The sequence below is a fragment of the Chanodichthys erythropterus genome, chromosome 12 (genome assembly GCF_024489055.1).
Source record: "Chanodichthys erythropterus isolate Z2021 chromosome 12, ASM2448905v1, whole genome shotgun sequence".
NCBI lineage: Eukaryota > Metazoa > Chordata > Actinopteri > Cypriniformes > Xenocyprididae > Chanodichthys > Chanodichthys erythropterus.
The window spans coordinates 23950121-23978002 of NC_090232.1; the positions used below are offsets into that span (position 1 = coordinate 23950121).

Sequence of the window (27882 nt, forward strand, 5' to 3'; positions counted from 1 at the left end):
TTTGTCACTGGTGTTGCCATACTTCTCTGGCATTTTAAACATTTTTATGAAATTATATTTCTCTTTTTTTTCAGCACATGCAGTCAGAGTTACAGAAAAAAAGATAATGAAAAAAATAAGGAGACTGTTTTTTTTTTGTTTTTTCCCAATCAGGTTAGTTAAAAGTGATTGAATTATGCTAATTTAATTATGCATGTATTTGCTATAACAATGGAAATATTTGAAAAACAGTTATAAACAAGTAATGCAATCCTTTACATCTTAATTCTTGAGTTTAGCAGAATTCAATGAATGTAAAAGTATTATCATTTTATTTAATGAGACAGACAAAAAACAGTAACAACAGTGACACAATGAATCACTAGTGACAGATACGACCAAAGATAGCCTACTTATTCTTCAACTAATCAAGGAGAGGAGACTAAATTTTTTTACATTTTTTATACAATCAAAGACTTTTCATTGACACTTAGTGAAAGCCATCAGTAAAAGATCATAAACAACATTTTAAAAATGTCTGTAAAATACGCTGTTCATAAAGTCGCTGCTTCTCAGCTTCTCAGTTTAGCCAAATACCCTCAATTTAGCCATATCTGACCAAAGGAGGATTAACAATAGGAAAAAAAAGTTAGAATCACATTATTTAGTGCTATTTTATGCAAAATAACTAAATAAATAGCTTTGAACAAAGTTTTTTTTTTTTTTTTCTATAAACAACACCAGTGATATAACACCAGTGACATTTTTCATGAAAAATGCATTTTATGGCTGCTGCAAGGTATCAATCCACATGTTGTCAATCATGGTATATTCACTAAATTAAGTAGTTTAATCCATTTGTATTCTAGTTTTTTAAAATTCCCTAATAATAAAGTTGGTCACACCAGTGACAACTAAAAGCTTCATATGAAATTATGATTTTCTAATTAAAATGTCTGATAACTGAAAAGAGATAGTGGACTTTCCATGTGTCTTTCTTCATGGATCTTCAGGAAATAGGAAGAAGGTAGTCAATTGATGTCAACAGTGTGATTTTTATTTCAAAATAAGAGATTTTTTTTAAAGGTAACACCAGTGACACAACACCAGGTTTTTTATATATATATATTTTATAATATTTATTCAGCATTTGTTTTTTATGTCATTTACATAATATATTTGACAGTTATGCATATTATTGTATTTAAACCCTGTTTCTGAGCTCAAAATAAAGCACAAAAACAAATACTGCCAGATTGATGCGCAAGAAGGTTTAATTGTTCAAATATTGTTTCATATTAAAATATTTTAAAAAATGTTTTCAATATAAAAAAAGTGTTTTCAAGTGTAATATTTCTGTAAAGGGACAGAAAAGTTGACTTTTCTGTAGATTGACCCATTCATTGTAAAATGAAGCAGTAACTTCAACCTACTACTAACTAATTAAAGATGTCATCAGATCATGTGTGCTTTCAGCAGTTATCATTTTAAACATTAAAATCATGATGCCCCCCAATAGTAGGATACTGAATATAAGATGTGGGATAATATAAGAATGGGACATAAAATAATGTTAATGACTTCAACTGATGAATGCAGCCAAACAAAAGATGAAGAATGGAAAAGCACTTTGCTGGCAAAGAAATTGGAAAATAACACAGGTAAGACAATTCCTATACCCATAAATACCTGTAAAACATGGTTTTATTAAAGAAAAGTTATTTAAAAGAAATTACTTTAATTTTTACACATAAGAAAGGTATAGCATGTGGCAAAAAGTGTAATATAGCCACATGAGATACAAGCAAGTGACGATTGAGTGACGTCATTCTTTAGGTTACGCGCATGTAGCCATGGCAACGCTGGCTGCGTCGACAGTTAACGGTCCTGCCGGTGATTTTCTCAGATGAGGCCTTGAGTTTTCTCTTTCGTCGGTCGAAAAGGTATTTTAAATTTTAGTTTAGCAGACATTACAAGATAAACAGTGGTTATGGTAGCTAAAGTTTAAATTATATGACAAGATTACATTTACAAATGTTTGCTGAAGTTGTTGTCCGTCGCGGCTGACCGTTACGGCCTATCTTCAAATGTACGCTAATCTTGGTCTCACGGTCCAAATTGTCAGTAACAAATGTTTCTTAAAAGACAAACGATACCTGAAACATTATTGAATGTGTTCATTTTGTCGTTTTAGGTTAGAAGCCATCGAAAAAACTGCCATCGGACTACCACAGCTGACGAGAGACGCGTGTGCACAACTGCATAACACACACACACGGAAAGAGCACAACAATTATGAAACTGCTCATTTATAATAAATAAATAAATGTACTTTTCTCCTTACAACGTGTTTTTGTTCTTTTGTTAACCTAGAAGTAAAATAAAAAACAATAAGAGGACTTAATCGAAAGTCCCCTAAACGTCCCGAATGGCCGCTGAACGTCCTGTGAACGTCCCCGTGAACGTCCGGAGGACGTCTTTGCGGACGTCCCCGGGACAGCCAGGACCCTACACATGAACGTTCGGGGGACGTTTGCAGAGGCCATTCAGGGGATGTTCTGGGGACCTTTTTTTGTTAGCTGGGAAGTTATCGTTCTGATTGTATGCATGCAACTCATGTGGAGTGCAGTTCGACATTTTACTGTGGTATTTGTAGTTAAAACACAGTAACTGCAACACTTACTTTTACCACAGTAACTGCAGTTTTAATGTGGTATTTGTAGTTAAAACACAGCAACCGCAACTCTTACCAAGGTTTTACCACAGTAACTGCGGTTTTAATGTGGTATTTGTAGTTCAAACACAGTAACCGCAACACTTACCATGGTTTTACCACATTAACTGCAGTTTTAATGTGGTATTTGTAGTTAAAACACAGTAACCGCAACACTTTTACCACAGTAACTGCAGTTTTAATGTGGTATTTGTAGTTAAAAAACAGTAACCACAACTCTTGCCATGCTTACAATATCTTTTTGTATTGTAGTTGTAATTTAGTATTTTTTTTTCTGTTTTGCAGTTACTTCAGATGACATACTCCATCTCCATCTCCCACAACCTTTAATTCAACAGCTCTTTTAAGAAGCCATCTCTCAAAAGCCTACTTACTGTCCGTTTATCTCTCTGTCTAATTCAACTTCAAATTAGCTTAATTGGCATGACTTGTACAGTATTGCCTTTAAATGAGCAATAAACAAAATTATGATTATGTAATACAATAAAAATAAGAATAAATAAATACATTATTTTTTAATACACCAGAAGTAACAATAATATTAAGACAATGTATAAAAAAAAAAAACCTGTACATGCATTCAGACAGGTTAAGAATATTCTCACTTCTCTCAGCTTTTCCTTGCCTATTTTTCTGACCTGTAATCCGTAATTCATTTACACATATTTTTGCTCTCTTTTTTTCTTCTTCATCATGGCATATTTTTAAAACTCAGAATTAAATTTTGACCATTTGTCAGGAAGCTGCTTGCATTAACAGGGAACTTGCACTCAAATCTCCCAATGCTGATCTTGATGAAGCTGCCAGGGAGGCTGAACAAGTCCTTCAAAGGTTCAACACTTCACAGGTATTGAACACAGTAATTTCTTGTGTTGCTAACTAATTTCCTTAACGTCCTTCCTCTCAGATATTTCGGTCACAGATCATTTTTAACACACTGTCTCAACATGTATGTATTTCTCTTTGTTTCAGCTGAAAATGAAGACCAAAGGAAGGAGAGGGATGGATTTGGCCATCTTGTTACGGAGAAGACAAAAAAAGCTGCAAAGGAAAACATTTCCAATGGTATGTCTGTGTGGGTCTTTCTGCAGTTATATTTCACACAGCATTTGATGTTTCTTAAACTTTGTTTTACATACCACAAGGCCCTATCAGCTAGTAATAATTCTTACAATTTACCAAGTCAGCAAATTCATATGATATTGTAAGTCTCGTACTGACATGTACTTGATACTGGTAAGTATCAAGTATTCTTTATTAACCTTTACAAATTGGCGCCATCTCTTCTCATTCAAACAGTATAATGGTTACTTCCTCAATAACTATAATAACTATTTTAGCTTCCACACAAACAGACGAAAAAGTTCTGTTTATTATTATATACGCTGTAGTTATGTTGTCTCACTTTGAATGCTCAAGCTCTTTTAAAGTCTTGTAGATTCTGATTGTCTGTCAATGTTTTTATTAAATAATTTACGAATCACAGCGTGCTGATATACAGCCATATCGCACGGCTACAAGTGTGATATTGCTCATATATCTATGGGTAAAAAAGAACACTGACAACACAAACGCCATGACTGTTTTGGATGTATTTTTTGGAGAGATGTTTTGTTTTCTTTTTTTCAGACATTTTTAAAAAAAATATATATTTTTTATTTATTTACCGGTACGTTGTAAAATTTTAATTGTTAAAGATTATGTTTGTTGTTCAATGTATTATATAATGAGTGTATTTTGTATTGTATTTTTGGAGGGGTTTTTTTCAGAGATTTTTTTAAAATATATTTTTTAGTTTACCGTATGTTGTGACATTGTTTTTTAAAGATAATTTTTGTTGTTCAATTTAATATATTTCTTGCAGTTCAAAGCATCAAGTGTCTTGTATTTATCTTGTACTTACATTCATTCTTCATTTTTAATTTTTCTTAGATTGTTCCCTTAAATGAATGGTTGGGCTTACCTTGCATGAATTGCCCAGTTAGGACCAACATAAGATCCTTACAGAGCCCACTTTAAGCCCATATGGGCATTCACGGTTGAATCCTGGTGAAACCCACTTTAAACCTCTTTAGGCAGGTGGGGCCCAAATGGGTCTGACACAAATTGCCCGGTTAAGACCCACATAAGACCCTTACAGATTCCACTTAAAACCCATCTGGGCATCCACGGCTGGTCCCCATGTGTATCCCGGGTGCAAGCCCACTTTAAACCCCTTCAGACTGGTGGGCCCCAAATGGGTTTGGCATGAATTGCCCAGTTAGGACCCACACAAGACCCTTACAGATCCCACTTAAAACCCATCTGGGCATCCATGGCTGGCCCCCATGTGGATCCCGGGTGTAAGCCCACTTTAAACCCCTTTGGGCAGGTGGGGCCCAAATGGGTTTGGCATGAATTGCCCAGTTAGGACCCATGCAGTACCCTTACAGGTCCCACTTTTAGTACGTCTGGGCTTCCACGGCTTGCCCCAATGTGGATCCCGGGTGCAAGCCCATAATGGGGCCCACATTTGCCGCCCATGAAGCCCTCATCTGGGCCCCACATGTCATTGCTGGCTGGGTCTTACATCACATATTTTGATTTTGGACGTCTGGTCACTTTATAGCTCATATCAGAATATTATACAACTGTTAAGCCTACTATATTATATATATATATATATATATATATATATATATATATATATATATATATATATATATATATATACTGTCCTGTATCAGCTACATGAATGACCTTTGCAGCAAAAAAAAAAAACCCGCGTCAAAATCAGTTAGGTATTCAGTGAGATATGATTAATTAAATGTGCTGACAGCTCATTGCACCTGTCAAACAAGTTACACTGAGTGGAGCTGGCGACCGGTCCAAGATGGCGGCTCCACGGCTCGTCCGTGCCAATAGGCAGTAGCGTTCGATAGGGCGTCTACCTATATGATGTCTATGATTACAATGGAAGGAAGCGGCGTCGCGTCGTCCATCTTTTTTTTACAGTCGATGGTTCATACGATGGACACTTTAATATCCCATGATCCCACGGGAAGAGTCGTCATTTTCGAACATGGCTGAGGACGGAGACGGACCCAGCAAACAAGGGACGTCCCCCGGACGTTGTGAACGTCCGTTAAGGTCCGCGTTTGGTCCGCTTTGTAACGTTCGCTGGCGGACGTTCGGAGGACGTCCGCGTTTGGTCCGCTTTGTAACGTTCGCTGACGGACGTTCGGGGGACGTCCGCGTTTGGTCCGCTTTGTAACGTTCGCTGACGGACGTTCGGAGGACATTCAAGTCCTTGCCAGTTTGAGAAAGTCCTGACGTCCCTCATCTGTTATTTTACATAACAACACTTGTATAAAAAACAAAACAAAAAAAAAACAGCGTTGCCTTTTATCAACAGACCTGACACCTTGAAACTCAGACAAAGGGCAAATGAAACTAAACCTACTGGATTTAAAGGAGGTTGTGTTCCTTAAAAATCCCTTTAAACATGATAATGGATTTACAGAATTTTTATGAAATTATATTTCTCATTTTTTTCAGCACATGCAGTCAGAGTTACAGAAAAAAAGATAATGAAAAAAATAAGGAGATTATGTGTTTTTTTGTTTTTTTTTTCAATCAGGTTAGTTAAAAGTGATTGAATTATGCTAATTTAATTATGCATGTATTTGCTATAACAATGGAAATATTTAATTCTTGAGTTTAGCAGAATTCAATGAATGTAAAAGTATTATCATGTCACATATGACACATTTTATTTAATGAGACAGACAAAAAACAGTAACAACAGTGACACAATGAATCACCAGTGACAGATACGACCAAAGATAGCTTATTCTTCAACTAATCAAGGAGAGGAGACTACATTTTTTACATTTTTTATACAATCAAAGACTTTTCATTGACATTTAGTGAAAGCAGTCAGTAAAAGATCATAAACAACATTTTAAAAATGTCTGTAAAATACGCTGTCCATAAAGTCGCTGCTTCTCAGCTTCTCAGTTTAGCCAAATACCCTCAATTTAGCCATATCTGACCAAAGGAGGATTAACAATAGGAAAAAAAGTTAGAATCACATTATTTAGTGCTATTTTATGCAAAATAACTAAATAAATAGCTTTGAATAAAGTTTTTTTTTTTTTTCTATAAACAACACCAGTGACAGTAACAGCAGTGACATTTTTCATGAAAAATGCATTTTATGGCTGCTGCAAGGTATCAATCCACATGTTGTCAATCATGGTATATTCACTAAATTAAGTAGTTTAATCCATTTGTATTCTAGTTTTTTTAAAATTCCCTAATAATAAAGTAGGTCACACCAGTGACTTCAACTAAAAGCTTCATATGAAATTATGATTTTCTAATTAAAATTTCTGATAACTGAAAAGAGATAGTGGACTTTCCATTCCATTTCCATTTCCATTCTTTTCTTCATGGATCTTCAGGAAATAGGAAGAAGGTAGTCAATTGATGTCAACAGTGTGATTTTTATTTCAAAATAAGAGATTTTTATTAAAGGTAACACCAGTGACACAACACCAGGTTTTTTATATATATATATATTTTATAATATTTATTCAGCATTTGTTTTTGTTTTTTTATGTCATTTACATAATATATTTGACAGTTATGCATATTATTGTATTTAAACCCTGTTTCTGAGCTCAAAATAAAGCACTTTCCCACATGACTGTGGGGACGAGCACTTCTGTGCTGTTTGGAATTTTTATAATTAAAAAACAAATACTGCCACATTGATGCGCAAGAAGGTTTAATTGTTCAAATATTGTTTCATATTAAAATATTAAAAAAAATGTTTTCAATATAAAAAAAGTGTTTTCAAGTGTAATATTTCTGTAAAGGGACAGAAAAGTTGACTTTTCTGTAGATTGACCCATTCATTGTAAAATGAAGCAGTAACTTCAACCTACTACTAACTAATTAAAGATGTCATCAGATCATGTGTGCTTTCAGCAGTTATCATTTTAAACATTAAAATCATGATGCCCCCCAATAGTAGGCTACTGAATATAAGATGTGGGATAATATAAGAATGGGACATAAAATAATGTTAATGACTTCAACTGATGAATGCAGCCAAACAAAAGATGAAGAATGGAAAAGCACTTTGCTGGCAAAGAAATTGGAAAATAACACAAGTAAGACAATTCCTATACCCATAAATACCTGTCAAACATGGTTTTATTAAAGAAAAGTTATTTTTTAAAAAAATACTTTAATTTTTACACATAAGAAAGGTATAGCATGTGGCAAAAAGTGTAATATAGCCACACTGTGAGATACAAGCAAGTGACGATCGAGTGACGTCATTCTTTAGGTTACGCGCATGTAGCCATGGCAACGCTCGGCTGCGTCAACAGTTAACGGTCCTGCCGGTGATTTTCTCAGATGAGGCCTTGAGTTTTCTCTTTCGTCGGTCGAAAAGGTATTTTAAATTTTAGTTTAGCAGACATTAGCTACCATAACCACTGTTTATCTCGTAAAGCTTAAATTATATGACAAGATTACATTTACAAACGTTTGCTGAAGTTGTTGTCCGTCGCGGCTGACCGTTACGGCCTATCTTCAAATGTACGCTAATCTTGGTCTCACGATCCAAATTGTCAGTAACAAATGTTTCTTAATAGACAAACGATACCTGAAACATTATTGAATGTGTTCATTTTGTCGTTTTAGGTTAGAAGCCATCGAAAAAACTGCCATCGGACTACCACAGCTGACGAGAGACGCGCGTGCACAACTGCATAACACACACACACGGAAAGAGCACAACAATTATGAAACTGCTCATTTATAATAAATAAATAAATGTATTTTTCTCCTTACAACGTGTTTGTGTTCTTTTGTTAACCTAGAAGTAAAATAAAAAACAATAAGAGGACTTAATCGAAAGTCCCCTAAACGTCCCGAATGGCCGCTGAACGTCCTTTGAACGTCCAGGTGAACGTCCGGAGGACGTCTTTGCGGACGTCCCCGGGACAGCCAGAGGACCCTACACATGGACGTTCGGGGGACGTTCGCAGAGGCCATTCAGGGGACGTCCTGGGGACCTTTTTTTGTTAGCTGGGGAGCTGTATTCAAGTGTAAGTACAACAAAGCTGTTAATTGTATTTAAATTTCACTTTTTTTAACAACTGACGAGGACACTGTTAGTTTTAAGACATTAATATGTATTAAATATTGATATATTAAATATTAAGTTGCTGTAAAACGTTTCATTTTCATATAGCTAGAAAGCATTGCTTTATCTGTGTACAAACATACGTTTGTTTAAAAAAAAAAAAAATTGCCAATGTATTTGCAACATAGACCCCAGCAAACAACCCAGCAAACAAGGGACGTCCCCCGGACGTTGTGAACGTCCGTTAAGGTCCGCGTTTGGTCCGCTTTGTAACGTTCGCTGACGGACGTTCGGGGGACGTCCGCGTTTGGTCCGCTTTTTAACGTTCGCTGACGGACGTTCGGAGGACATTCAAGTCCTTGCCAGTTTGCGAAAGTCCTACTGACGTCCCTCATCTGGTATTTCCATAACAACACTTGTAAAAAAAAAAAAAAAAAAAAAAACGCGTTGCCTTTTATCAACAGACCTTACACCTTGAAACTCAGACAAAAGGCAAATGAAACTAAACCTACTGGATTTAAAGGAGGTTGTGTTCCTTAAAAATCCCTTTAAACATGATAATGGATTTACAGAATGATTGTTTTGTTGTGCAGGTTGATATTATGGTTTTACTTCAAGTAAAAATAGTAGTTGAATTTGGGTCATTCCACAGAAAAGTCCACTTTTGGTATGACAAAATGTCTTAAAATGTATTTCTTTTTCTAACGTTTAAACTTAGACCACATTATGATATTACACATTGACTTTATGAATACAAATGACAGCTTTATGATTTATTATTATTATTATTATTATGTGCATTTAAAGACAGCATTTACCATTTTTATTTGTCACTGGTGTTACCATACTTCTCTGGCATTTTAAACATTTTTATGAAATTATATTCCTCAATTTTTTTCAGCACATGCAGTCAGAGTTATTTTATTTATTTATTTATTTTTTTAATCAGGTTAGTTAAAAGTGATTGAATTATGCTAATTTTGTCATGATCACTAGTGAGAGTGCCCTAGTCAGCCACTAGAGGGCACTCCATTCCGGACTCTTGTTTTCACCCCTTGGACTACATTACCCATACTCACTCCTGGACTCATTATCCCACTCATTGCACTCAGCTGTTTTGTGTTTCATCATTAGTGTTTGTCTATTTATACCTGGTTTGTTTCTGCTCTGGTCATGGTGTCTTCATTCATGTTTCCTGAGTCTCTGTTTTGGTTTGCTTTATGTTTTGTTCCTGATATTATTTTTTTGGACTGCCTCCCTGGATTTTGGACTATTGACTGGTTTTTGGATTATGTTTCTGGATTTCCCTAATAAATACCTGCAATTGGACCTACCCTGTTTGTCTTTGTGTGTGCTGTGACATATTTATTATGCATGTATTTGCTATAACAATGGAAATATTTGAAAAACAGTTATAAACAAGTAATGCAATCCTTTACATCTTAATTCTTGAGTTTAGCAGAATTCAATGACTGTAAAAGTATTATCATGTCACATATGACACATTTTATTTAATGAGACAGACAAAAAACAGTAACAACAGTGACACAATGAATCACCAGTGACAGATACATAGGACCAAAGATAGCCTACTTATTCTTCAACTATAATCAAGGAGAGGAGACTAAATTTTTTACATTTTTTATACAATCAAAGACTTTTCATTGACACTTAGTGAAAGCAGTCAGTAAAAGATCATAAACAACATTTTAAAAATGTCTAATATACGCTGTCCATGAAGTCGCTGCTTCTCAGTTTAGCCAAATACCCTCAATTTAGCCATATCTGACCAAAGGAGGATTAACAATAGGAAAAAAAAAGTTAGAATCACATTATTTAGTGCTATTTTATGCAAAATAACTAAATAAATAGCTTTGAATAAAGTTTTTCTTTTTCTATAAACAACACCAGTGACAGTAACACCAGTGACATTTTTCATGAAAAAAGCATTTTATGGCTGCTGCAAGGTATCAATCCACATGTTGTCAATCATGATATATTCACTAAATTAAGTAGTTTAATCCATTTGTATTCTAGTTTTTTAAAATTCACTAATAATAAAGTAGGTCACACCAGTGACTTCAACTAAAAGCTTCATATGAAATTATGATTTTCTAATTAAAATTTCTGATAACTGAAAAGGAATAGTGGACTTTCCATGTGTCTTTCTTCATGGATCTTCAGGAAATAGGAAGAAGGTAGTCAATTGATGTCAACAGTGTGATGTTTATTTCAAAATAAGAGATTTTTGTTAAAGGTAACACCAGTGACACAACACCAGGTTTTTTATATATATATATTTTATAATATTTATTCAGCATTTGTTTTTGTTTTTTTATGTCATTTACATAATATATTTGACAGTTATGCATATTATTGTATTTAAACCCTGTTTCTGAGCTCAAAATAAATAACTTTCCCACATGACTGTGGGGACGAGCACTTCTGTGCTGTTTGGAATTTTTATAATTAAAAAACAAATACTGCCAGATTGATGCGCAAGAAGGTTTAATTGTTCAAATATTGTTTCATATTAAAATATTTTTAAAAATGTTTTCAATATAAAAAAAGTGTTTTCAAGTGTAATATTTCTGTAAAGGGACAGAAAAGTTGACTTTTCTGTAGATTGACCCATTCATTGTAAAATGAAGCAGTAACTTCAACCTACTACTAACTAATTAAAGATGTCATCAGATCATGTGTGCTTTCAGCAGTTATCATTTTAAACATTAAAATCATGATGCCCCCCAATAGTAGGCTACTGAATATAAGATGTGGGATAATATAAGAATGGGACATAAAATAATGTTAATGACTTCAACTGATGAATGCAGACAAAGAAAAGATGAAGAATGGAAAAGCACTTTGCTGGCAAAGAAATTGGAAAATAACACAGGTAAGACAATTCCTATACCCATAAATACCTGTAAAACATGGTTTTATTAAAGAAAAGTTATTTAAAAAAAAAAAATTACTTTAATTTTTACACATAAGAAAGGTATAGCATGTGGCAAAAAGTGTAATATAGCCACACTGTGAGATACAAGCAAGTGACGATCGAGTGACGTCATTCTTTAGGTTACGCGCATGTAGCCATGGCAACGCTCGGCTGCGTCGACAGTTAACGGTCCTGCCGGTGATTTTCTCAGATGAGGCCTTGAGTTTTCTCTTTCGACGGTCGAAAAGGTATTTTAAATTTTAGTTTAGCAGACATTAGCTACCATAACCACTGTTTATCTTGTAAAGTTTAAATTATATGATTACATTTACAAACGTTTGCTGAAGTTGTTGTCCGTCGCGGCTGACCGTTACGGCCTATCTTCAAATGTACGCTAATCTTGGTCTCACGATCCAAATTGTCAGTAACAAATGTTTCTTAATAGATAAACGATACCTGAAACATTATTGAATATATTCATTTTGTTGTTTTAGGTTAAGCCATCGAAAAAACTGCCATCGGACTACCACAGCTGACGAGAGACGCGCGTGCACAACAACCCAGTCTCACGGCAGTTCGTGATATGGTCACGTAATTTAATCTATTTATTCGTGGCAGGGGCACGTTTATTTAGTTATTTTCGTAATTACAGCACGTTTTTTAAACGAATGCATTTCAATTGGATGCATCTTTCGTGCAATAGCACGATTCTTTCTGCCAGTCGGGCTGCAGCAGAGAAGCTGTTTAATCAACATTTATTCACGAAATCTTATCACGGTTTATATATGTGCAATGCTGCTGCTAGCCATTTTGGTGCCATAACCATAATTCTTTTATGATTTTAAAAATAAAGCCAGTCCTTTATATACCTCCTACTGTCAAAGTAAAATTTCGTCAAGTGCTGCGCAAATTGCGCAGTCCAACGGACCACTGGGCTTCATGGGTTATCGAGTTGTTTGGGGGCACCATCTTTAGAGCAATTAAATACTCTTGTTATGCCTGTTTTGTTATACCTGAAAGGTGCCTAATAATATATACTGAAATAATATCGGCATTATAATTACTATGATCACTGATTTTTTATTAGGCTATTTTTGGTGTCCTACGCACAGCGCGTGATGCGCGTGCTGGGAGTGGCGGCGCTGTATATTAATTATGTATTATTATTTCGGTCTTTTTCGGTTATTATTTCGAAGCTGGGTTGCTTTGCTGTTGATATTTTTAAGACTATAACGCGACATCTATCAACATTTATTTCTATGTTATCATTGTATTCATTCATTTCTTTATTTTAAAAATATTATTTCGGTCTTTTAGAGTCTAAAGTTTTAAAAAATTTAAAAGCCCAAAGATCTGTAGGTATCTCTGCTAAACATGCGTTTGTGATTAATCTGTGTTTTTGTCACGACTCACCAGCAATACAGTAAGTTACGTTGCTCAGTTTTATTACAGTAAGTTAAGCTCCGAAATATATTTTTATTAAAGCTCCAGGGAGTTTATTCTGATGCCCTGTTGAAATAATAAAAATAATTTTAATTCATTTAATCATTAAATCTATTTTTTCGCAAGTTTTTTTTTTTTTTTTTTTTTTTTTTTACAATATCCGGATGACGGAGCTCTCCTCAATTACTTCCTCTCTGAAGTCGTTGATTAAGGTAGGCTAAAATTATTGGCAACCTCATGAACAAGTAGCCTATATAATTCGATGAAATATGTATGCAAAAGTGTATTAGTCAAGTATGTTGCTGGGGTATTGTCATGACTGCCTTATGCCCTAATTAAGTTTTTGTGACATTGCTTTGGTGTTTCCATTTGTCTGATATCATCCTCTCTGGGTTGTATTCACTATAACAACCGCATCTCTCTACATGATCCTATTACATGACTACTTATAATAAATCAATCATTTGACACAAAATATTGTTTTTAAAAAGGAGTTTAGTTTATTGATTTAAATACGATTTTGCTTCCGCTATAGAAAATAGTCCGTTCAGTTTTTCACGGTTGTAATCCTGCAACGTAAACTTCTGTTTAATTATCCGGACTTCTTTCAGTGGATTGATATTTGTCCTCCAGACTCCGAGTGAACAGAACTGCGTCCATTTTAGCTTTTGAGATCTTCAGTGCTCAAAAAAAAGTTATATTTAGCTGCACCAGTCACAAAAATGTATATTTTCCTCCATTGTTAAGTAAATTCATTGTCTCTGTCCCATTAACTCCCTTCCCCTAAGCAAGTGTTGTTTTTGTTTTTTAGATTCTACCAACCTACCTGCTAGATCACCAGTAGATCACCACAACCAAAGGCCCTTTTAAGCGCCGACCTATCTGGACACTGTTTGTCTTTCAGTCTGTCTCTCATTTCTGTCTGTGTCTCTTATCTCTGTCTGCCCCTCTGTCCATCTCAGTGTCTGTCCTTCTTTTTCTGTCTGCCCCTCTCTCCGTTTCTGTGATGACCACTACACGGGTCACCGACTGTCAAGATGGCAGTTACATGGAGGGGAGACGGATGGCTCTTGAAATGAGCTTAGAACATGTTCTGACTGAAGCCAGGGTAGGTGTTTTTTTAGGTGTTGAATTTTTGGATGCAACTGTTAAATTTTTTATTTTTTTTTTTGTTAAAAATAAATTAACAGCCTAATCATGATTTTCACTTCAACCCCCAGAAAGAATCTGAGGAGCAGAGGCAAGTTGCCCCTCCGCCAATGCCAAAAAGGGTGTGTTTAGGACTTGGCAAGCCAAGGGGTAGGCGTGGATGGCGGCCCAAAGCCTCAGGTACCGGTAATAATATTAATAGTAATTGGTTACACTTTGTTGTCAAGAAATCAAGTTGTGTTGCTGGTAGACTTAAGTAACATGTACTTGTATCCAGGTAATGAGCTCATTATAATGAAGTTGAACCATTTGAAATATGTTTATGCAGTATTTGATTTGATAACTGTATTGTATTGCATCCACAGGTTAATTGTACCATTTTTCCAAGTTCTCTTGTTATTTATTTATTTATTTTTTTGTAAATGTAATTTCCCCCGTATTTGAAATGTATAGAAATGTAGATTCAACCAAAAAAGTATGCATTGGTGGTATAACTTGGTCTTATTCCTCTGTGTGCTGTTGTAGTTACACACAACCAGATCGGGAACTACCTGCTCACTGAAGAGCTTCCTGCAGCTTCCTGCAGTCTTGATCCTCAAGTGGAATTTGGTAAAATATGGTCAAATACATTTGAATTATTATTAGGTAATTTTCTGAAGGAGATCTGAAAGCAGGGTTCACACAAATCCTGGAACGCCTGTATCATTGGAGACTAGATTGCCATTCATGTAAAATCCTGGCAAAAAATGTAAAAACTCGAAAGCTCGCCAGACCTTCCGTGCCTAGTTAGGGGCTGCTAAGCCACGATTGGCCTGTGGCGGTTTTCGGGCATGGCTTAGTGAAGGGTCAGTTGTACCCACATCAGCTGCTTATAAATCAGCAAAGCCACGAATCGTGTCCACAATGAGTCCTATTATTGAACCTCTTTTTTTTATTAGTTTCAATTTCGTCTAAATTTTTTAACGTTGATACAATTTACCTGATCCATGTGTCAAAGAATGCTGAATTTTGCCCTAGACTGTGGGTAAGTTGATTTGGAAAAGTTCTGAAATTTATGTTACTGAAAGCATTGGAAAGATATTTACCCATTATTATGAAATCATAGATTTGCATAGAAATGGTCCTTTGTCAATTAAATTAATTAAATTAATATTTGTCTTTGCAGAAAAAAACATGGAGAGCCTCTCTGCTATGATGTCTGACTCCCCTGAAATCCAGAGGGCATCATCATCATGGACTTTCAGGCAGCAGCAAGCCTCACAAAAATGGAAGGAGGCAAGGCCATTCCACCTTAAATGCCTCATCCAAACTCAGGATGTTGGCCAACCATATTGTAGCCATTGCAGCAAGCCTGCGGTTGTTAGGTGAGATCTCATTAATGTTCTTTTCATACTTTGTAGGCTTTAAGAGTGCCATCACTAATTGATGTCTTCATATTTCTGATAAACTGCATGTTTATGGTGGAATCAGGGCTGTTTCAAAGAGTTGATTTAAATGACTAAATTGGTTCATTGATTTTGTTCCTAGATGCAGAGAGTGTCTACCAGATCAGTGGTTCTGTGAAACCTGCGATATCAAGAATCACAGGAGATGGCCACTCCACGATAGGGAGTCAGTCATTGAGGGCTTTTTTAAAGCTATTCCCCCATCCACATATTTTGTGAGAGGGGAGGGAGGATACAGCTCACACGACCAAGGTAGGTAATTGCAAAACTCTTTTGTACTCTTGTCTAATAAATCTAGTAGGCTAATTTTGTGTTTATCTTTCCTTTGCTAGCTTGTATTTTGCCAGCGGTGAGAGTGACTCAAAAATGTCCCTGTGAAGTCCCCAGCATAACTGTGTCACCTGGCAAAGCGGTCATTTTAATTTCCATCAATGGTAAACTCTGAATAGAAGACTAATCTTTTCCCTTTTTTTGGCTTTGCTTTGCTTTGCAATAACAGTAAAATAACAGTACTAAAAAATTACAGAATATATCTTGTCATTATGATAAACCAACAAAAATATACTTATTTGAACTATGTTGGTGTGATTCTACTCAAGATGTAGCCCAAGTGTCTTAAAGTGTGCCAGCTGATTGTTTCTAAAAGCTCAGGTTTGTTTTCTTATAACCCAAGGGCGTTATGACATGCACCAGCCATTGTTTGCATGCCAAACCTGCCAGCAGCAGTGGGCTCCAGAGTTCATGGACCTCGTAAACAGTGGATACTGGCCAGCTTCCACCAGCTCTTCTACTTTGTATTCCCTCAATCTTTTCAGCAATGTTCGAGAACTGAAAGTCATCGCGCCGGCACTGTCCAGACAAGCTTTTGCAAAGCTGCTGGAGCATCGTACAAGGTGTGGTGGGCGGGTAAGTGTTCACCATATTATAGAATTGTTTACCATATGTAGACATCTCCAAAGTAACATTTAATATAATGCATCTTTCAGTCAGGACCAGTTTGCGGGGACATGCTGCAGCGCAGCTTCCTGGAGTTTTCTTATTGTGCTTTTGAGGAAGATAACTTGTCCTGTGGTGCACCTTTCACCTGCCCCGCTTGCACCCCAGACATGCTGGCAATCTCTGTGGATGGCAACAGGAAGCTATACCGGTTTCTCCGAAACGGAAGGTGATATTTTTTTCTTCCAGTATAGATTGATCTGGATTTTTTTGTATTCAGTATTCAGCATGGATAAATGTTCTGTTTCGTTTCTTCCTCAGCTCCGACTCTTCGTTTTTTGAAGGGGCATTTATTGCAGAAGACACATCTGTGTCTGCATTTGTTGATGTCTTGCATAAAGCTGTGAAACAGGCAGGTTTCAAATTATTTGTTAATTAAATTACTATGCTTTTACAGCCCAGATTTTCTTTGCATTGGTGAAAAACTGCCCTCAACTTCAAAATACAAGGTGTATATACAGTATGTTTATAGTGTGTTTCATTCACATCACAGCTACCTGGACAAGGCAGATGTGGGAGCTCCTCATGGACAGCAGCGAAGGAGACTTCTAGGAGGACCTTCAAGTTGGACGAAGAGGGCATGGAGGTTCGGTGTGTCGGCATGGTTTCCTCCTTAAAGCTCTTAATATGTTTAGAGGTGAGATAATAATAAATTGTTTGCTGTTAAATGTACCTTTGTATTGTTGTTATTTGTATGTCGCTTTGGACAAAAGCTAAATACCATAATCATATGGAGAAGCATCTCAATTATCACTATTAGTTCAGCTTATACCACTGCTTGGTTGAGTTTCCCATTATGATGCTCTCTTTAGAATGTACAATAATAGGATATTTGCATTTCTAATACAATTTGTATATCCCTAGGTGAAATCTTTGCCTACCCCATGTATCTGCACAAGGAGTTGATGAGTTCAAAGCCAAGGTTTATCGCTATGGATGTAATGTGTAAATACTGGCCATATTTACACAAATCAGCAAACATCCTTCCTGATCTCCAGGGGCTAACGTCAATCAGGCCTTTCCTAAGTGTCATGCATGCTACAGCACATTCCACTAAGTGTGAGGTATGTTCAGTGTTTATTATGTTTAACTGTATCATCGGAAAATAAGTCCCTATGCTGCGCATCAGGGTCCTGTTCGCCTTGTCTTATTATCCGATAATGACCGGCAGACATTACATTATTCCTTACATGTCTTTTTACTTCAAGATTACATGGAGTGGCAAAAACCAAGAAGGAGCAGGGTCAACTGCAGGAGAGGAAGTTGAACAGGTGAACAGCTACCTCTCCCGCTGTGCCTTAACGACTAAGTACATGTCAAAAGGAGGTGATTGTAGTATTTCTCTTCTAATGTAATTTTTTATTGCTTATTGCTTGACATTCACTCAACATTTACTCTCAACAGCACGTGTGGATATGCTTACAATCCATGCGATGGCCTGGAACTACAAAAAAAAACACAACACTACATCGAGCATTGTCTGCAAGATATGTGAAGGTGTGTTCTCTGTAAATGGTTTCAATTTGTGGTTATTGTGTAGCTTTGTGTAACTGTATTGTTTAACTGTCGCATTAGACTTGCCAAAGGCTTCAGGAGGAGACTGCAAGTCTAGTGGAACTTAAAGAAAGCTTGGCATGCACCAATGAAGCAGTGTGGGTGTCTGATGTGAGGGAATGGGCAGCTGGTGGTAAGTTTGAACCAATAACATGTTTCACTTTGTGCTTCCTCATTGGCGGCGATCATTTAGATCATGATATTTAAGCTGGCTACTGCTTGCTATACTGCATGCCACTATCTCTGTAAGCCTTTTTTGCACCCACCCCCTCCCAACTCGTCCTTCTTTACACTATTGTGTTTTTGTGCTGTGTTTCCAGACACAACAGGTACTTCCCTAGAGCAGTCCATTGAGGGACGTTACCTTAACGTGAGGCAGCGGAAGCAGGCTCTATACCGCCAAAATGGTATAATTACATGGTCTATAGATAATTGCTCACTGTATTTTTGGTCACTATTTTTACCTTCTGCTTGATGTCTTTACAGATAGTGGCAAGTTCCGTCACCGCCTGCGGAGGAAAATTGCTGAGAGCAAGAGACTGCTATTGAAAGACATAGAGACCTATAACAGCCATGAGCCTGACATGCCAATTGATGTTAATGAAGTAGAGCAGTCGCTATCAGGAGACAACCCATCCCCAACATGGCCGTGGGAGGTTCATGGCAGCAGTAAGCTGAGTTTCCTGAGGCCTCTGATTTATTTTATAAAGACTCAAGTCAAAATTGTAATTTATACATTTTCTTTATCTCTGTTGTAGCACAAATCGAAGAAAAGTTAAAAATTTTTAACAAAGCCATGCTGAAAATGAGACTGGAGGAGGAAAGGACAATACTTGTTCAGGAGATGGCCCAGCACTGCTCATGGTTGCAGAAGTTGCAGGCAACTCTTAAAAGAAAAACATCAGAGGAAGGCAAGTTTCATCTTTGTAACCATACCAATCAAACAAGGAAGTGATGGTGATAAGGACACCATACTTTAACTTTACCTAACAAGAGACGTATCTTACTAGAAAGCAGTTAAAAAAACTTACACTGACCATCTAATTTTGGTGAGTTATAACAAATATTACAAAGCAAGTGGGTATGTCATGGTAATTTGGATTTGTTTTTCACTTTTCACTTACAGACAAGCGAAACAAGGGCCTTTCCTGTCTCTGCAGAAGACGACTGTCTGAAGTTTCAGATACGTTGAAAGAGGTGCTCCTTCAATACAAGGCTGTTTTAGGCCCTCAGGGCTCTGCTATAGAACTGGAAGATAAACAGGAGAATGAAAGTGATTTCAGCAGTCCAGACACCAGTGAAAATGAAGAGGAGGAGTGCAGGTAATGAATATGTGAAAAGTGTTATTTTTTAATACCCTTAATTTATGTAATCTGTCAAATTGAGTAAAGATAACATTAATACTACATTTGTTTTCCAGAGTTTGAATAGGGACATGTTTAATGTCTACTCCTTGGTCTGTTTGTGTCTGTGTCTCTCAGGGAGGAGCTACCGGGCAGGTGTCTGTAATCGCTTGGGCAGTGTAAAAGGACTTCATGGCTGCCATTCCAGGTTCCTTCTCTCCTGTATCACATTGTTTTGCTTTTTGTTTGCCTTTTTACCATATGACTGATTACGCCACACTTTCATTTCATACCATATCATTTATACTGATTATTGCTTATTTCTTATTTTTCATCTCGTATATTTACTGTAATAAATCACTATTTTTTTTGTATCTTTATCCACGTGTGGTCTCCCATTTCATGTTGCCTGGGCAAAAAGGAGCCTGGTCAGGGTTACACTGTTGTTCCACCTTTCTGGACTTGTAAGGTTTATATATGAGCTAAGTAAAATCACACCTTACACATTCACTGACTCTATAGTGCCTTCTAGAAATCTAAATCTCCAATGCTGATCTTGATGAAGCTGCCAGGGAGGCTGAACAAGTCCTTAAAAGGTTCAACACTTCACAGGTATTGAACAGTAATTTCATGTGTTGCTAACTAATTTCCTTAACGTCCTTCCTCTCAGATATTTCGGTCACAGATCATTTTTAACACACTGTCTGAACATGTATGTATTTCTCTTTGTTTCAGCTGAAAATGAAGACCAAAGGAAGGAGATGGATGGATTTGGCCATCTTGTGCCTTTACGGAGAAGACAAAAAAAGCTGCAAAGGAAAACATTTCCATTGGTATGTCTGTGTTGGTCTTAACCCTTGTCTGAACATTTCTGCAGTTATATTTCGCACAGCATTTGGTGTTTCTTAAACTCTGTTTTACACACCACAAGGCCCTATCAGCTAGAAGTAGTAATAATTCTTACAATTTACCAAGTCAGCAAATTCATATGATACAAACGTACTTGTACAAAACTCGTACACAGAAACGCCTTCCTCTCATTCCATTAATCTTACACACAAAATACTTCCTTTCTCTGCCTATTTCTCTTCACCTTTACTCCCTCACTCACTTACTTTCTTTTTTTCTCTGTTTTAAGGTAGAAAGAGTTTGCATGATGTCTTTGTCAGACTCAATCTGATGTAAACAGATGAACTCAGGAGACTGCTAGAGTTCCTAGTGAACTTGAGCTCGAAGCTGCTGAAACTGAAACGGCTACTAGTGAGGCTCAGCAAGTGCTTGCCATGATCAGCCCCCCTCAGGTAAGATTTGTAGAAAATTCTAATCTATATTTATTCATCAAATCCTATGACCTGAATCTTTTAGTGAATTAACTTAATTATAACTTGTCTTAATGTATAACAACAATAATATTTAAATGTGGGGTCAATAGACATTTTCTTGTTTTACAGCTGAAATGGAAGACTTAAAACGCAAAGAAATTCAGTCACAGCAAGCCAGGCATACCAGTCCTGTTGATGAGGAATGAACATGGCCATCTTGTGCCTGAACAGAAAAAACAAATGAAAAAGGTGCACATTTCCATTGGTATGTCTGTATTCAAGCAATGCAGTTAAATGCATTACAGCATTTGATATTGATCTTTCGAAGGACTATTCGAGTTGGCAGTCATCATTTTCACATCTTTTTATCGCTCCTAGAATGAGCAAATCAGCTGTGCGATCATTTTTGGAATTTGGGCAGGAAATTACAGAATTTACAGAATCTGACACCTGTTTTCACCAAAACTATTTTTCTGGAGTTACTATTGTTGACTAATTGTTTTGTCTGATTGTTTGAAGGAGGATGAAGTCAGTTGATTAAGAAATTGGCATGTTGTATTTGTAATAAAGTGTTTTCAACACATTACTGATTTGTTTTGACTGCTTGTATTATGTTCTCATTTTCTTCTTGTAGAGGTAGAGAAGCTGGCAGTCGGCACTAAAAATACTCAATGTTGAGGTCAGACCTTACAGAAGTGAGTCCAGAGTCCAGAGATGATGGAGTCTTTGTTGACGGGAGTATTCTGTGGCCCCCAAGTGCAGCACTGCAGCCTGAAACCATCAGTTATCTGCTGTGAAGACTCCTTTTTCCAAACAGCTCTACTGTGACAACTCAGATGCTATGGCCCATAAAAGTAAACATCACAACCGTGTGAACTGAGAGATAACCAATGGTACGTCCAGTGTGACAATTATAAGTAATATTATATACTGTATATTGATTTGCCACCTCCTAAATACATGTTTTCTTGTGCTAGGACTTTTTCTCCTGGTTGAGGAAAAAGCTACACGCATCAGAGGTGCTGATGAACTATTTGAGCTGCTTCAAATTCACATCGCCAGGGACCACACATGGCCCATCCACACTGATGCAGTGCTGAAGAAGGCTCATCAGTGTGTTTTTTTCCTCAGACAGATGAGGAAGTTCAGTGTAAGCCCCAAAACCCTCAAATCATTTAACACATGCACTGTGGAGAACATCCTGACTGGCAGCATCCCTGCCTGGTGTAGGAACAGCACTGCCCTCAACTGCAGAGCTCTGCAGAGAGTGTTACGACCTGCACAGAACATTGTTGGAGGTGAGCTTCCCTCCCTCCAGGGCATCTACACCAGGTGGTGTGTGAGGAAAGCATGGATCATCAGAGACTCCAGCCACCCGAGCCGTGGACTGCTCTCACAGTGACCATCAGGCAGACATTCTCCCTGAACCCGCACCAGCAGACTGCGAGACAAGTTCTTTCCACAGGCAATCGATTGTACTGAACTCGTACCAGTAACACCACACAGCAGCACACCCCACCACACCAACCTCATATGCACTGCACTTTATCAGTTACACTGACTGGACTCACCCTGACATTCTGTTTGCACTAATTCATACTGTACTGCACTGCAAAGGTAAATGTATAACATGATTATTTTGTTTATTATTGTTTTCATTTCGTACTCTGTGTATAGTATAATATAGTACCATGTATTGTTCTCTACCGGTCTCTTATGTATGTGTATATTGTTAATACTTTTTGTTGTGTATATATTCCATACTTTCATGCTGCAGAGTTTGCACTAAAGAATTTCATCACCTGCACACTTGCTTTCATGTCATGTTGACAAAGTGATTTGAATTGGTCATGTCTTTTGTTCATTTGTACTGTACAGTGCTGGATAACAATTTGTAAATTGTTAGAGACATGGAAGAAAAAGATTATGTAGGGACATGGATAAGTAAGCAAAAGGAAGAAAACCAGGAGAGATCTAATAAGGTGTGATTCTGTGATGCTCAAGACATTTCAGCATGCATGCATTTGTGTGGCTTCGTCAGTGTTGTGAACTGATTAATATGATCTAACATAACTCATTTTTATTTCTCTTCATTATCATTTGTCTTTATGTGCCACTTTAGCTGTACTCATACAATGCTTTACTGGCAAATACAGCATATGGTGTTAGATAATAAAATATGGTGAATATTCTGTATTAAGGATGGTGTTTGGTTCGATTTAATATAAAAATACATAATTGAGACATGAACATATAGTCATAATGACATATGGGACAACAGTTTGCTAGAATGTTACCATTGCACATGCTTAGTGGCATAGATGCTGTGTCAAATACAGTAAATATGTTAAATTTCAGATACATGAAGGCAAGACTGAAAGGTGTATTACAAGAGACTGCATGGGCTATATTGCTACAGGCACTTCGGGCAACCTACCAGTGAAAGATCAACATGGATCATACTATAAGCAAGATGAGCATGCACATTTTCATGTCCAGCACTTGAGGAGAACAAAGATGAGAATATTTTAAGACCGATTTACAAATGGCTTATTTTATATTAGGATTCTTTGCACACATGAATTTGACCTACATACATGCATGAACGTTTTACACATACCTTGTCTTACTGAATGGCACGTGGCCTTGTGCAACAGTACAATGTAGTGTCACAATATGTATTGGTGTCTTTGTTTACTGTCAACACTGTATTATTGTTCTTGATCCAATTAAAAAAAGAAATGGAGAAGCCCATTCCAATTTTGGGGTCTTGTTCTGTTAACTATGACTGGATGAACTTGCAACAACCTGCATAATGGCAAATTGTTGAAAAGACAATATAATGTATAATGTGACTCAACACACTTTGTTGTCCATGATGAGAATACACCTGTGTATGTTTTACTGCCCTTCCACCCTCAGGGGCCCAGTAGAGTCCCTTGGAAGAGCAAGAAAATGCACATTTCAGATGGCTGTAAATCAAAGTCTGATTACAGTATCACAGAGAAAATTGGTGTGACAACTACTTGTGCTATGTTTACTAAATAATGTTGGACACAGCTTTCAAATATATACGAAAAGGAGGTATAAAAGTGTTTTAAAAAGTGCTCATAATAAAGTACCATATTTCAGTCTCCCTTTCAATTATGTCATAGAGGTTCGCACAATGAACACGATTAGACATCCCTTTGTTAATTAAAGAAAGTATTTTTTCCCATTTCATTATTGAACGTTTTAAACTACATTACCCATAAGCCCCTGTCATTCTATCGATTGAACGCCAAAAACATGGCGCTGTTATTTGTAGTTCAGTGGACATATACTAGGGTTAGGGTTAGGATATCGGTAAAGAGGTAATTTCTCACAACACAGCAACACCGCTTTGTTAACTGAATGCATTACTAACGTAATAATAACAGCAAAAAGAACTTTGCAACATTAAACGTTTTTTAATATGGGTTAAAAGATTGTCCAACCACAACGAATCCTGCGGATGCCAAGAGAAGGTCAGAGCCAATGACAACCCACTTGAATAGAAGCGTCACACTTACTTATCCATATATGGTCATTCCTGACAGGATCTTCCAGGTTCAAGTTACACATTTATTTGCCCCTATTAAATATGAAACTAAAATGACAGATTAAATCGTGGGGTTAACCTGATGCAGCAATAGATTTGTTGATTACAGTGAATTTTTTTTTTTCCCCAAGCAAGGGCCTAATGGTTTCCATTTTATGCATGGCATACACTAATATTTAATCCATAACATTTAAGCTAAAAAAAAAAAAAAAAAAGTATTATTAAAAAAATAATATTGCAGTTGTATACTGTATGGCAGAAATATTAAAATGATTCAAAATGTTTCAAAAATTCCCCTCTGGTAATTATTTAAGCATTGCAGTATTTCTTAACTAAAGATAAATGCAGCTACTATTGAAATTAAGTGCTTCTGTAACATTCATGGTTTATTTATAGTGTATTAAAGACAGGCTATACATTTAATCATTTGTTTCCTGGAAATGGTCCCTACCACCTTGACATTCTTAGCTTTACCAAAAGACATAATGAATGCAATTGAATGTAATTTCCCAATTTTATTGATATGTCAAACTGTTTAAAAACAAACATAAGTGCCCAGAACTGCATCCTCTGTCACCCAGGTACTTCTCCAGTCTGTGACACTATGAAGAAAAGAAAACAACAACAACACATTATAAAAATGCATCTGCATAGAGGTTGTCAATTATAGTGAACTTTAAAAAAAAAAAAAAAAAAGACTGATTGATTAAGTATTATGTTACTCAGAAATATGCAATCCAACCCACTTTAAAACATTGGCTAATATTTAAAAAAAAAGAAAAAAGAGAATGTTTATGGAAAATGTTATAAGACTGCAAATAATATTTTTACAAACCAGAAGTTGCAAGGCTCCCGTCAGAAAGATATTCTTTTCTTCCCTTTAAAGAACAAACAGGCAAAAAATTATTAAGAACAATATTTTACATTATTAATTTAAAACTATATCTCCTGTAATCATTGTTCACTTTTATTGCATTTAAATGCAATGCAAATTAAAATGGTTAATAACAATGATTATAAAGTCAACTGTTTTCAGCAAGAAAATGCATTTTTAACATTCCAATTACCTTGAAGGTTTCAAAGGTTACGAATAGCACTACAATTAAGTGGCTCAAGCATTTTGTTAAGCATTTTGTGGTATTTATGAATGTGATTTATAATTTTCATTGATTAGCATACCAGATGAATAGTACAAACGGAACAATAAACATATATATATATATATATATATATATATATATATATATATATATATATATATATATATATATATATATATATATATATACATATATGTTATATATACACACACATACACGTAATATGCAATTCTATAACATTAAGTTGACATAATTAAGGAAATAATATTTAAAAAAGAAAAAGAAAAATGTGATTGTTTTTACATTACCATTTTTATTATTTACCGTCTTCCTCTGTGTTGGCATGTGGAATACAGTGGGAGGGATGGTGGCAGTGACAGGACGGCTGACAGTAGAGATGTGTTCACTGTAGGAGAAATTAATACAAGTAGACATGCTTGTATTTAAGAGTGGAAGTTGGAAGTAAGAGTGCAGAAGGGCTGAGAGCAGATGTGCCACATGAGAGGGAGAGAGATATGGAAGGGTTGGCTCTTCATTCACAAGCTGATGAAGAAGGAATCTGTGAGAAATCCTGCAAGACAGGAAGAAAGAGAATTGAATTAAAATCACAAGATGAACAATAAAAATATTGTCAGCCAATCAGAATCTACAAGACTTTAAGGAGCTTGAGCATTCTAAGTGAGACAACATAACTACAGTGTATATAATAATAAACAGAACTTTTTCGTCTGTTGGTGTGGAAGCTAAAATAGTTATCATTATAGTTATTGAGGATGTAACTATTATACTGTTTAAATGAGAAGAGACAGCGCCACTTTGTAAAGGTTAATAAAGAATAAAATAGACTTACAAGTATCAAGTACATGTAAGTACAAGACTTACAATATCATATGAATTGTTTTGACTTGGAAATTGTAAGAATTATTATTACTTCTAACTCCTTGTGGTATGTAAAACAGAGTTTAAGAAACACCAAATGCTGTGCAAAATATAACTGCAGAAATGTTCAAACAAGGGTTAAGACCTAGGCAACACCCTGTACAGCTTGGCTAAAGAACAATGAATAGGCTGCATGAAACTACAGAACCTTATAATTTAGAATCATGAGATTGTTATCACCCAATTACGCTTTGAGTCATTGTTAGAAGGAAATAATTTTTATTGTTACTTATGCTATGGATTATCAATACATGAACATTCAGTCAGAGGAAGAGTGTCCACTCCACACACATTAGGGTCTTCTTTTTGGGTCCTTCTACAGTCTCACCACCACAATATAACAGGAGAGCCTAAAAATCAAATTGGTAAAACATAGATTTATGGCCAAAATGCTGGTCATTATTGGGAAATAAGTCCCTTCAGGATGAAGCAAGACCTGGTCGCCTTGTAGGGAGTTATTTTAAATATAATGACTGACGTTCTGCACATTATCCCTTACTCATTAAATTACTACAGTCATTCACATTTTTTTTTTAATTTACAGTAAATTGCATCTGACTTACAGCATGTACAGAGTCCTGTTTCCATTTGTGCACGCATTTTGCTCGGTTGAATTATTTACTAACCTCTTGGATAAACCACATATCAAAAGAAGAACATGTTTCTGTATGGAGTTAGGCAGGTTCTGAAACGGCAGGAAATGTTGAACATCTACCGTCTACCATAAACAACACTTTACTTTGTATAGAAATATCACAAAATTACTATAAAAAAACTTTATTGAATGAGCAATGTACAATAAAAAAAAATAAAACATCATATATTACAACATTAATTAACTTAAACAAATGACTCCTTGGGCTCCCAAGTAGGAGTCCACTGTTTCCCACTGAAAACAGAAGGGAGGCAATTACGTTACATGTGATATTTCAATTATTCTATTGGGAATGTTAACTTCAAACACGTTTGCACATTCTTCAAAAGTCTAGGTAAAAGCGATTGACTTCAAAACGTGTGTGAGAGTGAAATAGAGAGTCAGAGCAATCTTATTTCTGTATTTGTCATATAGTAGAACACATACCACGCTGCACAAGGCTCCCAGTCAATCAGCAATTCTGTTTGGCCCTATGACAGGAACAACAATACATGCTTACATATTTTTTGCATCAGGCTTTGGTAACAGCCGCCATGTTTCCTGTTTCATGTTTTACCATGATA

At 36.1% G+C, this 27882-nt stretch overlaps 2 protein-coding genes across 4 annotated transcripts; both read left to right on the top strand.

Moving 5' to 3' along the window:
- The first annotated feature begins 11666 nt into the window (after positions 1-11666).
- Positions 11667-18101, top strand: LOC137032327 (uncharacterized). Its single transcript, XM_067404080.1, has 12 exons — positions 11667-11751; positions 14199-14344; positions 14457-14535; positions 14911-14994; positions 15551-15749; positions 15913-16082; positions 16163-16264; positions 16504-16736; positions 16817-16995; positions 17088-17178; positions 17320-17417; positions 18035-18101. Exons 1-12 carry the CDS (start codon positions 11667-11669, stop codon positions 18099-18101), a joined length of 1533 nt encoding a protein of 510 aa, XP_067260181.1.
- On the top strand, positions 16861-23068 carry LOC137032756 (uncharacterized). Of its 3 annotated transcripts, none has more exons than XM_067404696.1 (17): positions 16861-16995; positions 17088-17178; positions 17320-17463; positions 17691-17890; positions 18035-18152; positions 18231-18323; positions 18402-18513; positions 18701-18787; positions 18867-19049; positions 19139-19291; positions 19507-19702; positions 19862-20335; positions 20459-20556; positions 20862-21024; positions 21175-21310; positions 21680-21938; positions 22023-23068. In XM_067404696.1, the coding sequence occupies exons 6-12, from the start codon at positions 18255-18257 to the stop codon at positions 19887-19889; spliced, it is 828 nt and encodes a 275-aa protein (XP_067260797.1). In that variant the 5' UTR covers positions 16861-16995; positions 17088-17178; positions 17320-17463; positions 17691-17890; positions 18035-18152; positions 18231-18254; the 3' UTR covers positions 19890-20335; positions 20459-20556; positions 20862-21024; positions 21175-21310; positions 21680-21938; positions 22023-23068. The 3 variants fall into 3 exon arrangements, with proteins under 3 accessions (XP_067260797.1, XP_067260798.1, XP_067260799.1); XM_067404697.1 differs by having other exon boundaries at positions 21175-21294; XM_067404698.1 differs by having other exon boundaries at positions 20866-21024.
- Positions 23069-27882: the final 4814 nt, after the last annotated feature.